This window comes from Tripterygium wilfordii, chromosome 1, assembly GCF_013401445.1.
Source record: "Tripterygium wilfordii isolate XIE 37 chromosome 1, ASM1340144v1, whole genome shotgun sequence".
Classification (NCBI taxonomy): domain Eukaryota; kingdom Viridiplantae; phylum Streptophyta; class Magnoliopsida; order Celastrales; family Celastraceae; genus Tripterygium; species Tripterygium wilfordii.
This window is the reverse complement of record NC_052232.1, coordinates 8,569,458-8,590,510: the sequence shown is the minus strand read 5'-3', so window position 1 is coordinate 8,590,510 and position 21,053 is coordinate 8,569,458. Positions and strand designations below refer to the sequence as shown.

Sequence of the window (21,053 nt, the reverse complement as noted above, 5' to 3'; positions counted from 1 at the left end):
GTCCAACCCAGTAACTAGATAACTGAGATCCATGTATGTATAAGTATCATTTTTGTATGTCCAAATTGGTCCACGCAACTATGCTTGCATAGGTATATCTAAATGTTCAGCCCAAAATAGACAAAAAGGCAACCAAACTCGGTTTGTTGCTTGGCCCGCAAGGCTCATGCTAATGCTGGTCGTAAAACTTTGGGCTGGCACAAAGCACGCCGATTTAATAGGTTTTTATGTCCGCTGGCATCTCTTATCCGCTATTTATAAGACTGCACATGCAAAACGGATTCAGGACCCCGCAATTCTTTAGATTTTATAATCCACACATAATGGTGCACAAAAGAATTTATCAGTTTTTAAATGAAAAAAATCAATATGATGTGATGTAACACACCTTTTCAACAATTTGATTTAAATTGTAAATTCTACCATTTTAAACAAATTATAGAGCCCACACATCCCTACAAAACGGGCCACATATCCCAAAACAACGAACACATGCAATGCATAATAAATATAAAAGTCCATCACATGATTAGGGTGACATATCCTACATGTATATTTATAATTAATAATTACTCGTCCCAAAACAACGAACATATGCAACGTTCTCTGAATCTCCGACTAAGAATGTTGGAGGGTGTTGAGACAACACATTATTGGGAGTTGGGACTTTCATATGAAGTTATAACGTGGCACCAACTAGACAACTAAGACAAGCCACGGACGGGAGATTGCACGTGATAAGCATGAGTTCACTCAGTCCCCCTCACACCCCCCCGGCCCCTCGTGGGTTTTGCTTTGTATGTTTGAAGAAAAAACCTCATTCAAGTGAGAGGAACATATTTTTGATAAATCAAACAATAATGAAAATTAGCAAAGATTATCCAAGCGATAGGGGACAAACCTTAACATTGTAGAATAACATATTAGCAACAATGTTATGTTCTATTGTATGAGACCGTGTTGTGTGGGTTACACCATAATTAGTGTTATAAAAATCATGTCGATCGGTCACCAAGTTAGCACAGTTCAACTAAAATATCAATTAAGTAATTGAACTGGAAAGAATCGATAAAACCGGATGATTTTTCGAAACGAAAAACCAACAAACTGTGCCAGTTAAACCGAACGATTTTTCGAAAATATTGTTCGAACTTTGAATTATTTATCATACTTATGATGTGAAACTTGATTTCTACATGTGTTAAGTGTATTATTTTGTATTAGATATATGATGAGAACTTGATTTTTTAAATTTCTTAGATTCTTTATGGATGATGAAATGATATTATTTTGGTATTCATTTTTAACATTATTTTTTATGTTTAACCCACGATTCGATCAATGACCTACTTATTAAACCAATGAACCAATGATCCAGTCCCTATCCTAGGTCGATGTCTAACACGATTTTTATGACATTCACCATAATAGTTAATATTGTGCTAAGAAGAGTCAACTATGGTATTATTGCTTCACAATGAATATGGATAGAAGGTTGATTCATTCAATATCGACTAATTCAATTTCCTAAAACCAAGAGCACTACCCATATTTTTAAATGGTAACAAGTCGATGATTTGAGGAGCAAGGACTTTTCCTTGTAGTCAATTTTGGATTGATAATAAACATGCTATCTAGGCCTTAGCCCCATGATTAAGCCTCAAATTAAAATTATAAAGGAGAATATTATATATTGAAAGACGGTTTCCAATAAGATACTGATAATTGAGTTTCTAAATTTAGAAATATATATGTGTGTGTGTGTATATATATATATATGCACTTTATTTTCCCAGTGCTTTGCCCAAGGCCATCTACTTCTTCTTCTTTACCACGTCTTATCCTAACAAAAAACTGGTCTAATTTTCTAGCTACCACATTATTGATATAGAATCTAATTTTAGGCTAATTATTTAATTGAGCTTCTCTCCCCGAGAACATCAAGTCATTTTTGTTAGCTGATTATATAGGTGTTTGTCATGTAAGATCGTGGTCGTCTTTTTTAGACATCGACTTAATCTGTACCTAGACCTTATTATCCAATCAAAACTCGAACATGCTTTATCATATTTCTTGGGCTTGACACAACATATTCGATATTATCATATAAGAATTCTCACATGTGAATCAAATATGTGAACCAATTATGTGAACTCGAAATCGAATTATTGTAATAAATCACGACAAAATTGGAGATCTCAGATTTATTATGAAAAACATGCGAACCAATTATGCGAACCAATTATGTGAACTCAAAATCTAACAATTGTAATAAAACACGACAAAAATGAGTGTCAGACATTATAACAGCCGGCAAGAGTGAGGAGGATCAGAACTCATTAGTCAATAGTCACTAATGGTAATAGTACCTCATCTTCTGTCTCCCTCCGGAAGATAAGGATATTCCAGTAGTGTTCTCAGTATGGGTGGGATCGATGGAACCTCATATATATATATATATATATATATATATATATATATATAACGAGACAGCTAAGTACTAATCCAAAAAGAGAATCAAACGTACGTTGTGTCAACAAGAGGAAAATAAATAATTGTATGTTAAGTGGTCACTACTCTCTCTCTCTCACTGACTCTGAAGTAGACCTCTCGGTTGGTCTCTGCAGAGAGACTCAGTCCGCTTTGTTATCCACTTCAGAAGTGGGGTTTGTGTTGGCCATTGGGTGACCCTAGATGAACTACACCCCGCTGTACTGGCTGTACAAACACTACAATCTTTTTTCTTTAAAATCATGAATATGTTTTGAACGAGTTTACGAGTCTAACGACGTATTTTTTTTAATCCCAAACATCTATTAAATCCATCACATGAGAGATGTATAATGTTTCGGATTTATATTCAATGATCCAAAATTTTCATGTATTTTTCATGTTCAAATAAAAGAATATACCGTTAGAATCATATACCCTATCACAAAACATTCATTTTTTAACAAATATATAGTTTTTGTACAACCACTACAGCGGGGGCCTGCTAGTGCTCTGTTCACTCTGTGTGTTTACAACTTACAACTGAGTTTTTGAGTTGTGATGTGACTAGTAAGAAATGCCACCTATCGTTTGGTACTTGCAAGACATTTGGTTGATAATTGTGTGAGGCCGGTATGAGATGAGGATGATATCAGTGTGAGATGAGTATGGGGTGAGCATGATCATGTTTGATATAAAATAACGAGTGAGCATGACTGTGAGAATCTTAATAGCACAATTTCCATATTACACTTTTTTTTTTTTAGGAAATAAAATATATTTTATAATAAGGGTAAAAAAGTCTTTTACACATCAAAACGCATTCTCTCTTGTGGAGAATAGTCATTCTCACCATTTTGATGAGTTTAGTTATTCTCCACAAGGGAGAATAGAGGATGAAATGAATTTGAGATTTCACCCTCCAAAACTTAACCAAACAAGAGAATATATAATCTCACCCTCATCTCACTCTCATTCCCCCTTAAAACATCAACCAAATGCCCAATTGATTGTTGATAGCGGTGGTGGTGGTGGTGGTGTTGTTGTTACTGCTGGTGGTGGCGGTGGTTAATAGGAGCTGATTCCTCCTTTAAGGAATGCTAATCGAAAGTACACGCAATATACAAGAAGTATTAATATAATTTTTTTGATTAATAATTTAAAAATATTAATAATTTTTATTTCATGAATAACATAAAACAATGTATATTTGTAATTTCTGAAAAAAGTTAGTAAATAAATTTACTCTAAAAGGTAGATTTAAAAATAAAAAAAAACTAAATGAGGATGAGAGATTGAATTTTACCTATTTCATTAAATTTTTTTATTTTTAAATATGAGAACTCACATATATTACATTTCATGTGTGCATTTGATAAATTCATGAGACCGTGAAATTACATATAAATAGTAAAAAAAAAAAAACTCTCTCTTAACTGTTTACATGAGAGTGTGAGGTTAAAATTTATACCTTAAGTAATGTAAATACTTCGCTAAAGAAAAAGAAAAGGAATCTTTCCGGCAATACACGTGCCAGCAATTCGACACGCTTGGGAGAAGCAAGTATGCGTGCGACACGTGGAGGAATAGGGTGCATGAAATTTTAGCGGGTGAAGTGGACACGTCTCTTTCATTACTTTTTCAAGCTGTCGGAGATTCGTAATTGTCGGAGCACGTCGTACGTCGATTATGATATATTATTATAAGCATTAAATTTACTTGATAACTTTTCTATTATCCCCAATTTCAGCTTTAAAATTTCACCACCACAAGTCCATAACTATTTATAAAAAAAAAAATTTCCCCATCAGTTCGAAGTTTATTTATTTTTATCTTAGGTAGGTTTGTCTTCATTTTTATTTTTTTTTTGGGCTTGTAATTAGTTCATTATCATACAATGTTGGTGTACTTTAAAAAATAAAGAATAAAATATATTTATTGATGTAATTATTTAATTTATTCATTACCATAATTAACTTGTTAAATGTAACCTATCAATTTTAACCTTAAACTTAAAATCTCAAATTGAATAGGAGAGGGAATAAATATCACTTAATAAGAAAGACCATAACAATGGGTTGATATATATAAACATGAATTGGGATTCAACTCACTGGGGCAAGGATTTGGGTCCTAGAGTCTATAATTCGTATTTAATGGTGGAGAAAAAGTCAGATAAATTTTGAATAAATGAAAAAAAAAAACAAAAAGTGGTGTGGTGTGGTGTGATTTGGCACACCTTCCAAACTACTAGATTCAAATTATAGATTCTAAAATTTTGAATGAATTGCGGAACTAACAGATCCTTGGCCCAAGGGAGTAGGAAAATAAGGGGAGGTATAGGTTTATCTAAGATGGCAAAACTCTATATGTTCTAGATGACTGAATTCGTCCAAGAATATAGCCATTTTTCGTGTTTGTGTTTTTCTATTTTTCTTCTTTTTAGTTTAGTCATCTTGATTGTACTCTATCCTTATGGTGACCTAAGTATTTACAGGTCTCAATTACTTAATTTATTGGGTGAATCAATACAATCAGATCTATGACCTTTTTAAAAAAAATTAGTACAAGGGAGGAGGGAAAAAAAAAGAAAGGAAATTGAAGAGAGATATGGAAAGAGTAGTCTTTTTTTCTGTCGTAAAATTTTAGTTATTTTTTCACATTATATAATGTCCATTGCTAAAGAGAGACACAAGAGATCCAAAAATTACTTAGTATTCACATGTTTTTTTTGGGAATATTTAGTAGTCGGCACAAGAGGAAAAAAATAAAGAAGAGAGAGAGAGAGAGAGAGTAATCAAAGGTGTAGTGCTTTTCGTGGCTTTTATGAAAAAGAATTGACATTTAAGATGGGTCTCCTTTTGCGTTTGAAAATGCACGTATCATCAAATCAAAAATTTATTTATATTTATTTCTCATTTCCAATCAATCATTTTAGTGTTAGTATTAGACTGAAAAGAAAGTGTACGAGTCATAACATAATAAAAAAAATAAATGGGTATTTTTCAAATGAATGAATATGTCTTTCCATATGAAATTAGATTTGACCCAAATAAATGCAAAAACATTAATCTTAGGTTTGGTTGGGGTGAATGGAGAGGGGAGAGGTGAATGACCTCCTCCCTAGTTTAGTTATGTTTTTTAAGAGTTACGGTCAGTAACCCTTCAATCAAAATGGTTAAGACATAAACTCGACTTGATAGTTATATTTATATTCCTTGATAGAGAACCTTTTCAATCTACAAAGAGTCTTCAACAAATTGCTCTCAAGTAAATTACTATCAAAATCTTAATAAATTGTCTTTTTTTCATCTCATATATAGTTAATAATTTATTTTAATACCAGAAGTGATTTTTATTTCATAAACACAATAGAATAATAAAATTTCTATTTATATGGAAAAAAAATACAAAACTTGATAAGGGAAAACAAAAACTCACATTCAAATATGAGATTATCACAATATCTCTAACATCATATTTTCAATGATATATGATTGACCCGGTAATTATTTTGTACTCATGAGACAAAGGATTATATACTCTCAAGGGATTAGTAGGGAAAAAGATCATGGATATCTTGATTCAAAAAAAGAAAAAAAAAAAAACTTCCATTGAAACTTTTTTTTCTTACTTAGGAATATTAATTAAGAGTAGCTCTAGCGTCACCTCCATGATTTTGTCACCAAAAGTCATGAGTTCAAACGTGACATTCCTAATATGCTTTTTTTTGTAATGAAAAATTCCACCTTATTATGATTAGGGCAATAGAGCCTACAATGTTTGATTAAACAAGTTATGCAACGTGGAAGCCTGGTATTCTCCAATAGAGTTCACAAAAATAAGAAGATAGCGCAATAGCGGCAGTGACATACTTGAGTTTTCGGAGACTCTAGGTAAATTCTAGAAAATGGACACTCTTGAAAAAAAAAAATTGTATTTTACTTTAATGAGTTTGAAAATACTATATATGATATTAGTATTTTTTTTTCCAAAATATGAGACTATACAGATTGGGCCCTGAGCGATGGTCTATGTCGCCACACCCCATGACACCCCTATATAGGAGCCCTCAAAAGTCAAGAGAAAAGTCATTTGTACCGAACGTACTCATTTCTCTATCAAATATCTTTCTACAACATCTCAATAAAGACATCTTTAGAAAATTATGGGGTCTAGTAGCTATAATGGAAACCATATAGTTGAAAATAAATAATCAAATTATGGTTGGTGGTAATTCGTGAATTATCTTAGTAAATGAATTAAGAATATAAATTTATATGAAAATAAATATGGAAATACGAATTGGGGTTCATGTTTGGTAGATCCATAAATAGTGACTATATATAAATGCAAATAGTAACTTGATATCATCATTTTGTAATTATAATTTTTTTTTTAAACGGGAGAGGGGCCTTTGAACCATGATCATCAGGACTCGGATGTAATTATAATATGGTAGTAGAGAATCTAAAATAAAAATATTTTTAAAAATGTTTTATTTGACATGCAATTGCAATCAAATGTTACTATTTAATTGACTCATTATTATTTTCCATTTATAGTGAAAAAATTTCAATACTAGGATTCTTAATTCCTTATTTAGGTAATAGAGAATGTACAATAAAACATAATTTATTGCTGAGTCAAAGACAACAATTTTTGTTTTAATGACTCATTATTATATACCATCCATAGCAAAAAAAAAATCCCGATACTACCATCTTTAATTTCTCTTTTTAAGGTAGTTGATAATGTAAAATGAAAAATAATTAACAGTCATGATATGAATCCCAATAACGGGTATCCTAGTTATTTCAATTGTTGAGTTGTAAAATTCCATCACAATGATTCTTAATTCCTTATTTAGCTAATAGAGAATCTACACTAAAATAGAATTAAAACATAATTTACTACTGAGTCAAGGGCACAGTCAATTTTTATTTTAAATGATCATTATTATTTACCATATATAGCAAAATAGTAGGACCTTTAATTTCGGCAAAAAGATATTTTTTATCCCTCAACTATGAAGTGAGTTTCATTTTTGTCCCTAAACTTTTTTTTCTCCCATTTGCGTCTCTCAACTATTGAAAAGTATCATTTTCGTTCTTTTAAGTGAGATTGAAGTTGAGAAAAACCTGATCTGACGAACAATATGATGTCACGTAAGATTTTTCAATGGTCGGATTTATTCGAGGGATAAACAAGGTACTTTCCCATAGTTGGGGGACGAAAAAGGGAAAAAAAAAGTTAAGGGACGAAAATGAAACCCGACCAATAGTTGAGGGATGAAAAGTACTCTTTTGCCCTTTAATTTCTCATATAGGTAGTTGATAATGTAAAATGGTAAATTATTAAAAAGGTGTTAGGTGAATTATTCTTTTTCAATTTTTAGCTTAAAAGAAATATTTACTAAAAATTAAACTCCTCTTTTTATTTGGTAACGTGAAACTCATTTAGTTGCCCATCAAACAAGTGACTGATAAATCCCGAAGACCACATAGAACACCCCGCAAAAAAAAACTCTCCCTTGATGGTATAAAGGCAAGGCAGACCCAGAGAGACATATGGCACCTTATTATAGTTCTGCCCCCACTACCATATCCATATGACCATTTAAATACCATCAATCTCATCGTCTTCACAACAATCTCTCATACACAAAATCCTCTTCTCCTTCTTCTTCTTGTTCTGTTTCTCTCAATTTCTCTGTACTTCAAAACCAATTACCATGGTTGTTCTATCGCAACCAGCAGTACTAGACCCGCTGTCTCTAATCAAAACATGCAAACCCACAAGTGTTTTCACTGGAATTCCAGAGATAGACCTCACAGACCCTGAAGCCAAGACTCTATTGGTCAAGGCCTGTGAAGAGTTTGGATTCTTCAAGCTTGTCAATCATGGTGTCCCTTTAAATTTCATGACCAGGTTGGAAGAACAGGCCTTGAATTTCTTTACTCTCTCTCAGTCTGAGAAAGACAAGGTTGGACCTCCTGATCCTTTCGGCTATGGCAGCAAGACAATTGGTCCTAATGGCGATGTTGGTTGGATTGAATATCTCCTCCTCAACACCAACCCCCAAATCAATTCCCACAAAACTCTCGCCATTTTCCGCGCAAACCCAGAAATTTTCCGGTAAAAGATAATCCAATCTCCCCTGTAATGGCAAAATGTGTTCTTTTTTCAATACTCTGTTTTCGGTGAACCAGAATTTGCTGATTTTGTTCTTTCTGAATTGAATTTCTGACAGCTCAGCGGTTGAAGACTACATATCGGCGATGAAAAGCGTGGGGTGTGAAGTGTTGGAATTGATCGCAGATGGGTTGGGGATTGAGCCAAGGAATGTGTTGAGCAGGCTATTGAAGGACGAGAAGAGTGACTCGTATTTCAGGCTAAACCATTATCCACCATGTCCAGAACTGCAAGCATTGAGTGGTCGTAATTTGGTTGGGTTCGGGGAGCACACAGACCCTCAAATTATCTCTGTATTGAGATCCAACACCACATCAGGCCTGCAAATCTGTCTCAAAGATGGGTCTTGGGTTGCAGTCCCATCTGATCCCTATTCCTTGTTCATCATTGTTGGTGACTCCCTCCAGGTATTCTCTATACAATAAAATCCCACCTATAGATATACAATATGTTTTAGTTTTACCATTGGAGGCTCTTGTGTTCTGTTTCTCAAGGTTTTTTCCTCTGTGTTTTTAGTGTTCTGTTTTGGGTTTCAACTTTCAACCAACTCTTTATCCGAGGCTCTGAAAAAAATGCCTATTTTTTTTTTTTTTTTAGTTTTGCAACATTTGGCACCAAACTTCCATGCTACTTCTTTCATTTTTTTTTTAATTTTAATAAATAAAGTAAAAACACCGACCATTTTTTTAAGAGTCTGTCATGTCAGAAATACTAAGAATCCCATCCCAATATTTTGTACTAGTTATCCCAAATGCTAAGATGGACACATATGATCTATGTGAAATCGTTGGCCCCACAAGATTCATATGATGCGTGGTTTGTCTATCTCATCATTTGGGATAAGTGAGATAAAAAACACTAATATTTATTCCGAATGATTTTGGTATTTTTGTGAAATTGATGTAGGTGATGACTAATGGAAGGCTAAGGAGTGTGAAGCACAGAGTTTTGGCGGACACAAAGAGATCAAGGATTTCAATGATATACTTTGGAGGTCCACCTTTAAGTGAAAAGATAGCACCATTAGCATCACTAATGGAAGAAGGAGAAGAGAGTTTATACAAGGAATTCTCATGGTCTGAATACAAGAAGTCTGCTTACAAGTCAAGGTTGGCCGATTACAGGCTCGGACTATTTGAGAAACCCACCTCCATAATCCAATGAAAAATCCCAGAATTCCCCCCTATTATAGCATATATATATATATAAATAAGGGTTTAGAGTCAAAGGTGAAAATAGAGGTTGGAAAATGTTGACTTGCAACTTGCCATATGTGTACATATGAAAAGTTAATATATGTGAAATCAGGCAAGGGACCTATTTTATGGTTGGATTTCCAATAATTGTTGACTAGTCTTTGATTGTATAATTAGAAAAATGTCACTATCAAATCAGACCATGAATGGCAATATTTGTTTCAACACTGAAAGAGAATGGGAGTTGGAAGTGACAGCTTTTCTAGTATCTAGGGAACAGAGCATAAATAAGGAGGACATATGATCCTTGGAATGAAGATTCCGTGGAAAAATCAGCAAATTGATAGGGATTTCAAAGGTTGACATCTAAATTATCTCAATTATTGAGTTATATGCATAAAATTTTATGTATATTAGGTGAAATATATGAAGCCCACGAATTTATCTGAATCGTGTGCTTTTAATTCAACGGTAAAATACTGAGATCTTTGTTTTGTATGCATAAAATTTCATGTGTATTATGTGGAGCCTACGAATTTATCTGAATTTGTGTGTTTAATTTAGCAGCCGAGATAATCCATATGTCAAAATACTGGGATTTTTGTCCTTTTCGTGGAAAAATAATGTTCTTACACGTAAAAGGCTAAAAGCAACACAATTCTCTATCTCTCTCAACACACTGAGAGTCTGCGTTGACTATCCAAAGTATCTTCTTCACTTTCCCACTCAGACCCTTTTCTGACACACCATTTCGTTACCTAACCCTAAATCTTTGGATCCCACCCTATCAACTTTTTTTTCCCTTCTTGGTTGGCTCCTTTTGAACTAGCTTTAGGTATACGCGTGTCGTGAATATGGCTAGTATTTAGTTATGGTTAAATGGTCAAATTTTAATTAGTACATACTAAGTATACCTAACCATTAGTAGAGAGTCTATCTATTGTGAAGGTTTAGATTTGATTCATTAACATTGAAATTTTATATGTTTCTCTGAAAAGCATGAGTTGGTAGCTATTGCTAATTAATATACATATGAATATACGATATGCCTATACGTTGTTGAACTATGCACGGTCCAAAAGTAATTGCTGGCAGTTTCTAACTTTCTGTACTGTCTGACTCAAATGGGCGGGACCACAAGTTTATGTTATATCAAGTTTGATGGTGTTGGGGAGTTATCGAGTGATGAAAGGGTTAAGTGCTCTAAATCACCTAGGGAAAGAAGTGAAGTGTAGAATATAATATGTCAAACTTCCAAAGTAGTAACATACCGTTTTTCGAGGCTCAAACTAGTATGTGTTAGTGCTGGGCCTAGGAAGATAAAAGCCTGACAAAGTGTTATTAGTGCAGAGGGACAAACTGTTACAAATATTATTGGAATCGAGGGCCCATGGTTCAAGATGCGAGAGTACTCACGAGGGCACCTTAAGGGGGGAGTGTCTTACTCGACTCGAACGGGCGGAGCCACAAGTCTATGCAGTGTCGTGTTTGGTGGTGTTCATGAGCTACTGAATGGTGAGGGGACTAAATAATCTAAATACCACATTGCCCAAAAGAAAAAGTGAAGTGCATAATATAATAAACCAAAATTCAAACTAACAACAAACGTTTTTTCTATGCTCAACTAGTCTATACTAGTACTGGGCCTAAGAAGATGTTAATGTGAATACTCTTGTTCAATATATATAAGAACCTTATTTTTCAAACAATTCTGTATGTCATTTTTTATTAAGACTAAAGGTCATATTTGGGATATGTCATTTGGAGAACTAGGAAAGCCAGCCGAATTGCGCCGGTAATGAAGCACAAAGATAGTCAACACTTGAGGACAACAAGGCAAAGGTTGCTATGAAGTCAAATAAGAATTCTTTAGTGGCAACACATGCATGCGTGCACATCTTCAAGTTTGACCCCAAGCCCATGTACTATATAATACGTGGTTTTAAATAATAACAATCTTATCGATCCCAGCATTTTTTATCATAACTGATTCAAATGCTGAGATATACATACAAATTCATTAAACCATAAATCTTAAAATGCAATGAAAGAACCTCAAATTCACAACTCCTTTCTTTTTTTTACTATTATTTTACTTTTTTAACCTTTACCAAGCAAGATGTGTTTTCACACAATCTTTGATTGATCACATTATGGTCATTCCATTCTTACCACAGATTCAATTAATGTTTACTTTGATTAGCAGTAAGTAGGAGAAAATATTAAGTGGTTTGTGCACACCACGTCATTCAACTTATGTGGTGCGCACAAATCATTGAATGGATGACATGTGGCACATTTTCTTTTGGGGAAATTCTCCAAAAGCTTCGTCTCAAATAAATCTTCTCTCTCTTTCCTCAAAACCTAGAACTGAAGCTTGCTCTTATCAAACCAGTCTCCATCTTCAATTTCTCCAAATCACAGGCCATCTCCATCGCAAATCGCTACCCGTGTGCCAAATCCCCAATCCTCTTCACCAATGTTGAAAAGACCCTTACGCCCAAATTCATTTTTTTAAAAGATCTGGGTCTTGTGGGTTCTGATCTGGGCAGGTTCATGTCCCATGTCTTTTGGCAAATTAGTTTGGAAAAAAATTTTGGGTAAATTTTGGTTCCATGTATTGATATTTTGAAGAAAACCTTGGTGCATATTGATATGCTACTGGATGATCTAGAAAGGACAAAAAGGCGATCAGGTGGCTATATCTGACTTGAGATGGTGCAAAATTGTATTGAGCAGCCTCTTGTTCCTTCGCTTCATGGTTTAATTTCTTCATCCTTGATACACGAAAATCAGAGAAATTAGAGAAAATGTCGCTCAAGGAACCGCTACTGAAGTTCTGAGAGAGGGAAAAAAGAAGAATGAGAAATGGAAAAGCGAACACAAAGAATGAATTAATTGAAGAAGAAAAAGTGTCATGTGTCATTCATTCAGTGGTTTGTGCACACCACATCAGCTGAATGACATGGTATGCGCAAACCACTGAATATTTTCTCCGTAAGTAGAGCAAGGTTATCTTCCACCAACTCCTAAAAATGTTGAAGCCGAATTAGTTATATACGGAAGGCCAACAATTTCATTTGGTAACCATTGCCTCAATGAATGGTCAATGAATGTACCTAGATAAGGACACCCTCAATTGGGATTCTATCTAAGTAGCTAGTTTTGATAGAAGGATACACATCAATTACTCATTGAGGACCATGTTGACTCAATATTGGAATGTCATTTTCATTCTCCTCAACCACACTCAAATTCCAAGGAGTGGATCGGACTATCATTTAACTAAGGCAATCAGGCCTTCGTCAGTGCACAATTTCAACTAGCATTATTATTGTAACATGATTGGGTTTGACTACTTTAAATTCAGCAACTAAAGGCCAATTTACCTTCTGTCTTCATTGTGTGCAGCTAGTATATTTTGTAGCTGCTTTTCATATTGTGCTCTTAGTTGGTAATTGGAAGCCAAATTCTTGTTCAAACTCTCTTTCATCGCTACAAGTTCAGATTTTCTCTTCTCAGCTGCAGCAATCTTGCAGTTGTCAAAATGTCCACTGTTTCCATGAAGTTCCGAAAACGTCGACCTGAGCTGAGAAAAAGACCAAGCCAATGTGAAACATCTTAGGAGATTTTAACCATCAAAAGCAAAAGTCTATGGTTTCCCGTCATTAATAATATATATATATATACAGAAAAAAAGAAAAAAAAGAGAGTTCATATCCAATAAAAGTGCCCCACAGCTACATAATCCCTGAATTTTCACAAAAACACCTACGGTAATGAACTCATGATAATTAGCTTGTTGATCAGATCGTCCTAATTTTTGAAAAATTTCCTGTTTCAGAGAAGTAAGTACTTTGAGTTCCACTGTCAAGCTGATGCGCATGAGCCTGTGAATTTTTGACATCAAATCCCTTCACAGGAGTAAATGCCACACTTGATATTAGTCCAGAGGCAGCACCACAGCTTCCATATCAATTGACAATGCATTACAATCCACAATCAGATGGTATTCTGGATCATCTTCCAATGCCTTTCGCTGCTTAGAGATATCAGAACCCATCTCAAGTGCCTCTTCTACTTTATGCATTATATCAATGAATCTCTGTGTTTTCTGCAACTTTGAGTGTTTCAGTTACTAAATTATTAAATTGTATCTAATTCAAGGAGCCTTATTTTGATTTTTTTGTTAAGTAATATGATCGCAATTAGGAATCCTAATTGCATTAACAATCCTCACATTCCTGGTAACACAAGGATATTTTCAACTCACAGAAATGCAGAGCGCTAATTATGCCAGAGCTAGCTTGGGTTTACCTCATCAACATGATTCCTTAATTCGTTCACTCGCGTCCTGCATTCAGCAACAAACCTCTCCACTTTCTCCCTGAAATCCGTCATTTCCAGTCCCTTCAATTCATAAAATCTCTCCTTCTCCTTCCCCAACTCCTCTAGCTCTTCCAGCTCACTTTTCAAATCCCTAATTTTCGAATCATAACTCAGCAAATCAACTCAATTGACAGTAATTGCAAAGGAAAATGATAAAATTAAGTTAAAAAATATAAGTATTATGTTCATATAACCTTAATTTCTGCGAATCTTCAAGGTGCTTTGCATCGAGACTCTCGATCTCAGAATTGAGAACCGAAATTTTGAAGTTCTGTGACGCAATCTTTTGATCGAGCGCCAGGCACCTTTGTTCCATGGACCGAATGTTGGTGAGCTTTGACGCCAACACCTCATACTTGGTCGCTTGAAGTGATTTCTCTGCCTTAAATCGTATGATCGAAAGGAAAATAGGACATCAAGATTCAAGCACATCAGTTCAAGGTGTTTTTCTTGGCAACCAAACAGAGGTTGTTAGGGTTAGCGACTAAGAGTTTTGTAATTGGACCTGGAGGAGTGAGAAGCGTTGGTTCCTAGTGTGTTCCATTTGTTCAAGCCTTTCATGGAATGCAGAAGAAAGCGCCATCGCCGGCTGAGAAACAGAGATCTACACACAATCTCGCTTCCGACGGCGGTGCGCGGTACTGTTGGGTTTTGAATTGGGGAATTTATAGAGAAAGGCTAGCTAACATACTGGGCCGGGCCGAGGTCCATAAGGACCATAACGAGATAGGAAGGCTTAACTTGCTTCGTTCTATGGCTAAAACTTAAAAAAGTTATTTAGAAAATAACTTTTTTCGTATCTTTAATCTTTTTTAATATAGAAATCTATAATTATTATCGAGTGTGTATTGAATAAATTTACCATTATAAATAAATATATGAGGTTACAACTGAAAATAAAGGTGGAGTGATTGTTTGTCAGCACGTGTGACGAGAGGGGAACTTTGTAACTCACACCCTCGTCTATTTATCATAGAATTTCGTAGTTTAAGAGTTTAGTTACATGACTATTTAACAGAGATTCACTCTCTAATAAAAAGAAAATTTATGGAGGAATTATATCCTTTTTGGAACTTGGACCAATCTAATAACTGTTGAGTAGGTTGTATGTAAAAGTGGATTGCACTTTGGGGAAGCATCTTCCTCAAATTATGCAAATTAAAAGGTGACTTTAAAGTGACTAATCCTCATGACTCCTAAAAACTTTAAAATTGCAAAGCACAGTATATATTAACTTTATACATGCGACAAAATAGTTACCCTAGTATACACATATTTGTTGACCTCATCTATGTCCGATATGACCTGTGATACACACATCATTGCAATCTGATGGATCAAAAACACCTCTACTACTACTATAATTAGATGCACAAATTAATAAGTTTCAACTTATTCCAAAAGTAGATTATATATATATATATATATAGATTGATAACATATTTAGTAAATCTCTCTAGGGCCAATCATATGGACTCGAAAGGTTTTTGAGTTCGATTTCTACTAAGAGCAATACATTTTGTGGTCGCGCGTTGAGTTTTGACCTAATTTGCCCAGTCGTCAGGTAGGAAAATTCTATGTGCGCGGGCCTTGCGGTTTGAGTTTAGACTCATATCGGATGTCTAAAGAGTAAACTTGTATGGTTTCACCTTTACTTTACTTTAGACATCCTATATGAGGATGTCCAAAGAGTAATTATAACCAACCCCATCGCTTAGTAACCGAATACATAGATTTCTCATTATTATTATTATTATTATTATATTGAGCACTCAACCACATTTGTTATTGGATGTCATTAGTCAACTTTGATGGCTGCCAACCTTCAACCTTGATGGCTGCCAACTTTGAATGTGTTCATTAGTCATTAATTGTGTTCACATATCATTAGTCAGTAACATAGCTAGAAGTGCGGAGATGCATATGATCTTGTTACTATATATACTAGGGTTGTAATTCCATAAATGTTAAGAATACAAAAACACTTATTCTTCCATATCTTCCTTTTCTTCATGGTATCAGAGGAGGTCTTTTTTATTCTTCGTTTTGTTTTCTAAATGGCCGAAATCACTCCAATCATGTCCGACTCAGGCAGTCCCTCGGCCTCTCTACCTTCAAATACTTTTGATGTTCATACAAACCAACGATTATGTTCGGTTTTGTTGAATGAGTTCAATTATCTTCCTTGGTCAAGATCTGTGCAGTTAGCTCTTGGTGGAAGATCAAAGCTTGAGTTTATTGACAAAAGTACTGTTGTTCCTGATGTCAATTCTTCTCAGTATAAATCTTGGATTGCCCAAGATAAGATGGTGCAGACATGGCTACTTAATTCTATGGAATTACATGTTGCTGAAATTTTCAGTTATTATGAATCTTCTGCAGATTTATGGGATGCTGTTAAAGAGATGTATGGAAATCAAAATAACGCGGCACGAGTTTTTCAACTCAAAAGAGACATTGCATGTCTTCAACAGGAAGGTAAACCATTTATTCAATTTCTTGGTAGCATGAAAAGTATGTGGAATGAGTTGTCTGTTTATCGTCCACATACTACTGATTCTGCTGTCTTGCTAAAACGGGCTGAAGAGGATAAAGTATTTCAGCTTTTGGCTAATCTTGCTCCTGATTACGAAGATCTCCGTAGTCATATACTTATGAATTCTGAGCTTCCTTCTCTAGGGAGTGTTTGTGCTACTATTCAACGGGAAGAAGTCCGAAGAAAGGTCATGAATTGTAACCTCAAAACTGAGGTATCTGAAGCCCGAGCATATATGTTCAATTATAAACGATCTGAAGAAAGAAGTTACAAGGGAAAGAGACCTGAGTTGAAGTGCAATCATTGTCATAATCTTGGTCATACAGTGGACCGATGTTGGGTACTTCATCCTGAATTGAAGCCTAAGTTTCCGAGAGAGAATATGCCTCAGAAACGGACTCAACCTTCGGGATATAAGGCTAATCATGTTACAACCATGGCTGGAGATGGTCAAGGTTCTCCTCAAGTCCAATAACTCTTATTAATGAGTTTGCTTCTTATCTTCAAGCAAAGCAAGGTGAATCTGATAACAATGGGAAGTCAGCTGCCTTACTTGGTCAATTTGCTGGATTTCTATCTGAAGATAAAAATGGTGCAACTGATGACACATCAGGTATTTTGAAAGCTTTCTCAACTGCGCTGAATTTAAGTAATGTGCATGATTTTTGGGTCATAGATTCAGGTGCCACTGATCACATCACAAATAATCCTACAAATCTGTTTGAGTTTAAGTTCTTATCTCCACCTTCCCAAATATGTGTTGCTAATGGTAATACTGTATCTGTTGTTGGACAGGGAAAGGAAAACTTACTTTCTAAGCACATTGCATCACCAGCTTTGTGTGTTCCTTCTTTTCCTTTTCAACTTCTTTCGGTTGGCAAACTCGTAACTCAACTAAATTGTTGTGCTATTTTCTCTCCTCACAATGTTGTATTCCAGGATTTGGTCACCAAGAAGACGATTGGTGAGGGATTTTTCTTTCAAGGCTTATATTATCTTCTCAAAGATTTTCACAAGGGATTTCATGTAAATGCCTGTTTAGCTTCCAAGCACAAATTATGGCATCAACGTCTAGCACATCCCTCTGAGTCAATTTTGGCAAAGATTTTTCCAAATATTAATAAAAATTCAGTTGATTGTGACATTTGTCACTTGTCAAAATCTACACGATTATCATTTCCTTCTTCTAATTCTCGTTCAAATAAATTATTTGAATTGGTACATTCGGATGTCTGGGGTCCTGTTCTTGAGTCCTTTGATGGTTACAAATATTTTGTCACCTTTGTTGATGACTTTTCTAGATTCACCTGGTTGTATCTCTTGAGATCAAAAAGTGAGGTTGCTAGTGTTTTTCAAGATTTTCATAGTCTGATCAACACTCAATTCTCTTCTAAAATTAAGATTCTTCGATCAGATAATGGCACAGAATATATGTCTCATATCATGACACAATACTTGAGCATGCATGGCATCATTCATCAAACTAGCTGTGTTGGTACTCCACAACAAAATGGTATTGCTGAAAGAAAAAATCGCGACTTGCTTGAGAAAACAAGATCTCTAATGTTTCAAATGAATGTTCCCAAACAATTTTGGTCCCAAGGTGTACTCACCGCTACTTATCTCATAAATCGCTTGCCTAGTAGAATTTTGAATTTCACTTCTCCATCTGAGTTGTTGACAGGAAAGCAACCGAATTTATCTCATCTTAAAATCTTTGGGTGTACTTGTTATGTGCATATTCAAGCAATTCACCGTGACAAGTTAGATCCAAGGGCAGCCAAGTGTGTTTTCTGGGATATTCATCTACAAAGAAGGGATACAAGTGTTATGATCCCATCTCTAAAAAGCTCATTGTAACAAGGGATGTTAGGTTCGACGAAAACACTCCATATTATTCTCAGTCTCGTGGCAGTTCAAGTCAGGGGGAGTCAACTTTAATTCCACTACCAACTCTGGATATGTCTCATGATTGGTTATCTATTGTTCCACGGGTGGATTTTGTTGATCCACATGCAACATCTGACAGTGAACAAATATCCACTCCAACACCAGTCGTAGTAACTCCCACTGAGTCGGTTCTAGAGACTAATGTGGAAACTGATATGCAAAATTCTGATCTGTCTATTCGACGTAATCCTACTCGTGACCGACGACCACCATCAAAGCTTCAGGACTATGTGTCATACTTGGTAAGACACCCAATCACTAATGTTCTTGGCTATCATAAACTGTCCTCTTCTCATGCAGCCTATCTTAGCAACATCCTTGACAAAACTGAACCTCAAAGCTTTTCTGAAGCTAATCAAAAAGAGGTTTGGCAAAAGGCTATGCAAGAGGAGCTTCAGGCTCTAGCTGATAATCATACTTGGAGTGTTGTTCAACTTCCAAAGGATAAGAAAGCTGTCAGCAGTCGTTGGGTATACAAAACCAAATTCAAATCCGATGGTTCTATTGAAAAACTTATGGAGTCGACTACACGGAGACTTTTGCGCCAGTGGCAAAAATGACAACTGTTCGTACTTTGCTATCGATTGCTATAAATCATGGCTGGTCTTTATCTCAAATGGACGTGAAAAACGCATTCTTACATGGCAATCTCCTCGAGGAAGTTTATATGAAACTACCGCCGGGTCACCCTCAAAGCAGTAATCCACAATTGGTTTGTAAGCTTCATAAATCCATCTATGGATTGAAACAGTCACCCCGTGCCTGGTATGCCAAGTTGAGTATGGTACTTGAGGAACTTGAGTTCAAAAGGAGTAACGCTGATCACTCTTTGTTTGTTCTCATCAAGAATGGGGTACGATTAGTAGTTTTAATTTATGTCGATGACCTTATTATTACTGGTGATAATATTGCAGCCATCTCCAATATTAAAAAAGTTCTTCATCAAAAGTTTGCCATTAAAGATCTTGGGGTCCTTAAATATTTTTTGGGAATCGAAATGGCTACATCTCACAGAGGTCTTGTTTTGAATCAAAGAAAGTATGTGTTAGATTTGTTGTGTGAAGTTGACATGCTCGATTGCAAGCCTGCAAATACACCGTTGGACAGTAAACTAAACTTGGCTGTAGATGGTGAATCTCTTCGGTCGCCTCAAATTTATCAAAGGTTGGTAGGTAAGCTTATTTACCTCACCATTACTCGACCCGATATTAGTCATGCAGTCAGTATTGTGAGTCAATTTATGCACTCTCCAACCATTGTTCATATGGGAATTGTTAAACGAATTCTTAGATATTTGAAGGGGTCTATTGGTCGTGGTCTATGAAGAACAATGGTCATACACAAATAATCGGCTACACCGACGCTGATTGGGCCGGCAACTCTCTTGATCGTAAATCCACTACTGGCTATTGTATATTTGTTGGTGGCAATCTTGTTTCGTGGAAGAGTAAAAAACAGCTCGTGGTTGCTCGTTCTAACGCTGAAGCCAAATATCGTGCAATGGCTTCCACTGCTTCTGAACTTATCTGGCTAAAGGCATTGTTGGTCGATCTTGGTTTTCTTCATCCTCAACCAATGACTCTCTGCTGCGATAATCAAGCCGCCATGCATATTGCCTCCAATCCAGTATTTCATGAGAGAACCAAACATATTGAAGTCGATTGTCATTACGTCCGCGAAAAAGTTCAGTCTCAGTTAATTTCTACCAAATACACTCGAAGTCAAGACCAACTTGCGGACATGTTCACTAAGGCTCTTTCTTCAGCTCAATTTCATTGGTTACTTTCCAAGCTTGGATCAATCAATATCCTTGCTCCAGCTTGAGGGGGAGTATTGGATGTCATTAGTCAACTTTGATGGCTGCCAACCTTCAACCTTGATGGCTGCCAACCTTCAACCTTGATGGCTGCCAACTTTGAATGTGTTCATTAGTCATTAATTGTGTTCACATATCATTAGTCAGTAACATAGCTAGAAGTGCGGAGATGCATATGATCTTGTTACTATATATACTAGGGTTGTAATTCTATAAATTTAAGAATACAAAAACACTTATTCTTCCATATCTTCCTTTTCTTCATTTGTAGTCTAAATCAAAAACATATAACCGAAGGTGATTCCCATTTGAAATAGTTAATCACTCTCAGTTTTGAACAATGCTGATGCGGCAACATATGTCTGGTTCAAGTTGTTATATATATATATATACGAGAATTTCTGATGTATATTTTAGAGAAAGAGCTTGATCAAGAATGGATTCTTTGTCACGTCAGCGCGCGCCGAAGAAAATCATTTGT

The 21,053-nt window shown here is 35.4% G+C and overlaps 2 protein-coding genes across 4 annotated transcripts; one reads left to right on the top strand and one right to left on the bottom strand.

The window, feature by feature from the left end:
* The first annotated feature begins 8,060 nt into the window (after positions 1–8,060).
* Positions 8,061–10,202, top strand: LOC120010068 (gibberellin 2-beta-dioxygenase-like). The gene is made up of 3 exons (XM_038860796.1): positions 8,061–8,628; positions 8,744–9,092; positions 9,592–10,202. Exons 1-3 carry the CDS (start codon positions 8,225–8,227, stop codon positions 9,847–9,849), a joined length of 1,011 nt encoding a protein of 336 aa, XP_038716724.1. The 5' UTR covers positions 8,061–8,224; the 3' UTR covers positions 9,850–10,202.
* A 1,752-nt stretch (positions 10,203–11,954) lies between these two features.
* LOC120010154 (myosin-6) lies at positions 11,955–14,897 on the bottom strand. 3 transcript variants are annotated; one of them, XM_038860894.1, is made up of 5 exons: positions 14,776–14,897; positions 14,465–14,652; positions 14,199–14,361; positions 13,271–13,470; positions 11,955–12,658 (listed from the first exon to the last, which is right to left on the bottom strand). In XM_038860894.1, exons 1-5 carry the CDS (start codon positions 14,851–14,853, stop codon positions 12,460–12,462), a joined length of 828 nt encoding a protein of 275 aa, XP_038716822.1. In that variant the 5' UTR covers positions 14,854–14,897; the 3' UTR covers positions 11,955–12,459. The 3 variants fall into 3 exon arrangements, with proteins under 3 accessions (XP_038716822.1, XP_038716889.1, XP_038716966.1); XM_038860961.1 differs by having other exon boundaries at positions 14,465–14,648; XM_038861038.1 differs by having other exon boundaries at positions 12,586–12,720.
* Between the last annotated feature and the right edge of the window lie 6,156 nt (positions 14,898–21,053).

Bases quoted from the DNA above. Each gene is read 5' to 3' on its own strand.
- LOC120010154 (XM_038860894.1), bottom strand. From the start codon at position 14,853: ATGGCGCTTTCTTCTGCATTCCATGAAAGGCTTGAACAAATGGAACAC. The intron at 14,653-14,775 runs GTCCAATTACAA...ATACGATTTAAG, and splicing joins AACGCTTCTCACTCCTCCAG to GCAGAGAAATCACTTCAAGC. The intron at 13,471-14,198 runs GTAAACCCAAGC...TCTTTTTCTCAG, and splicing joins TAAGGAATCATGTTGATGAG to CTCAGGTCGACGTTTTCGGA.
- LOC120010068 (XM_038860796.1), top strand. From the start codon at position 8,225: ATGGTTGTTCTATCGCAACCAGCAGTACTAGACCCGCTGTCTCTAATC. The intron at 8,629-8,743 runs GTAAAAGATAAT...AATTTCTGACAG, and splicing joins GCAAACCCAGAAATTTTCCG to CTCAGCGGTTGAAGACTACA. The intron at 9,093-9,591 runs GTATTCTCTATA...AAATTGATGTAG, and splicing joins TTGTTGGTGACTCCCTCCAG to GTGATGACTAATGGAAGGCT.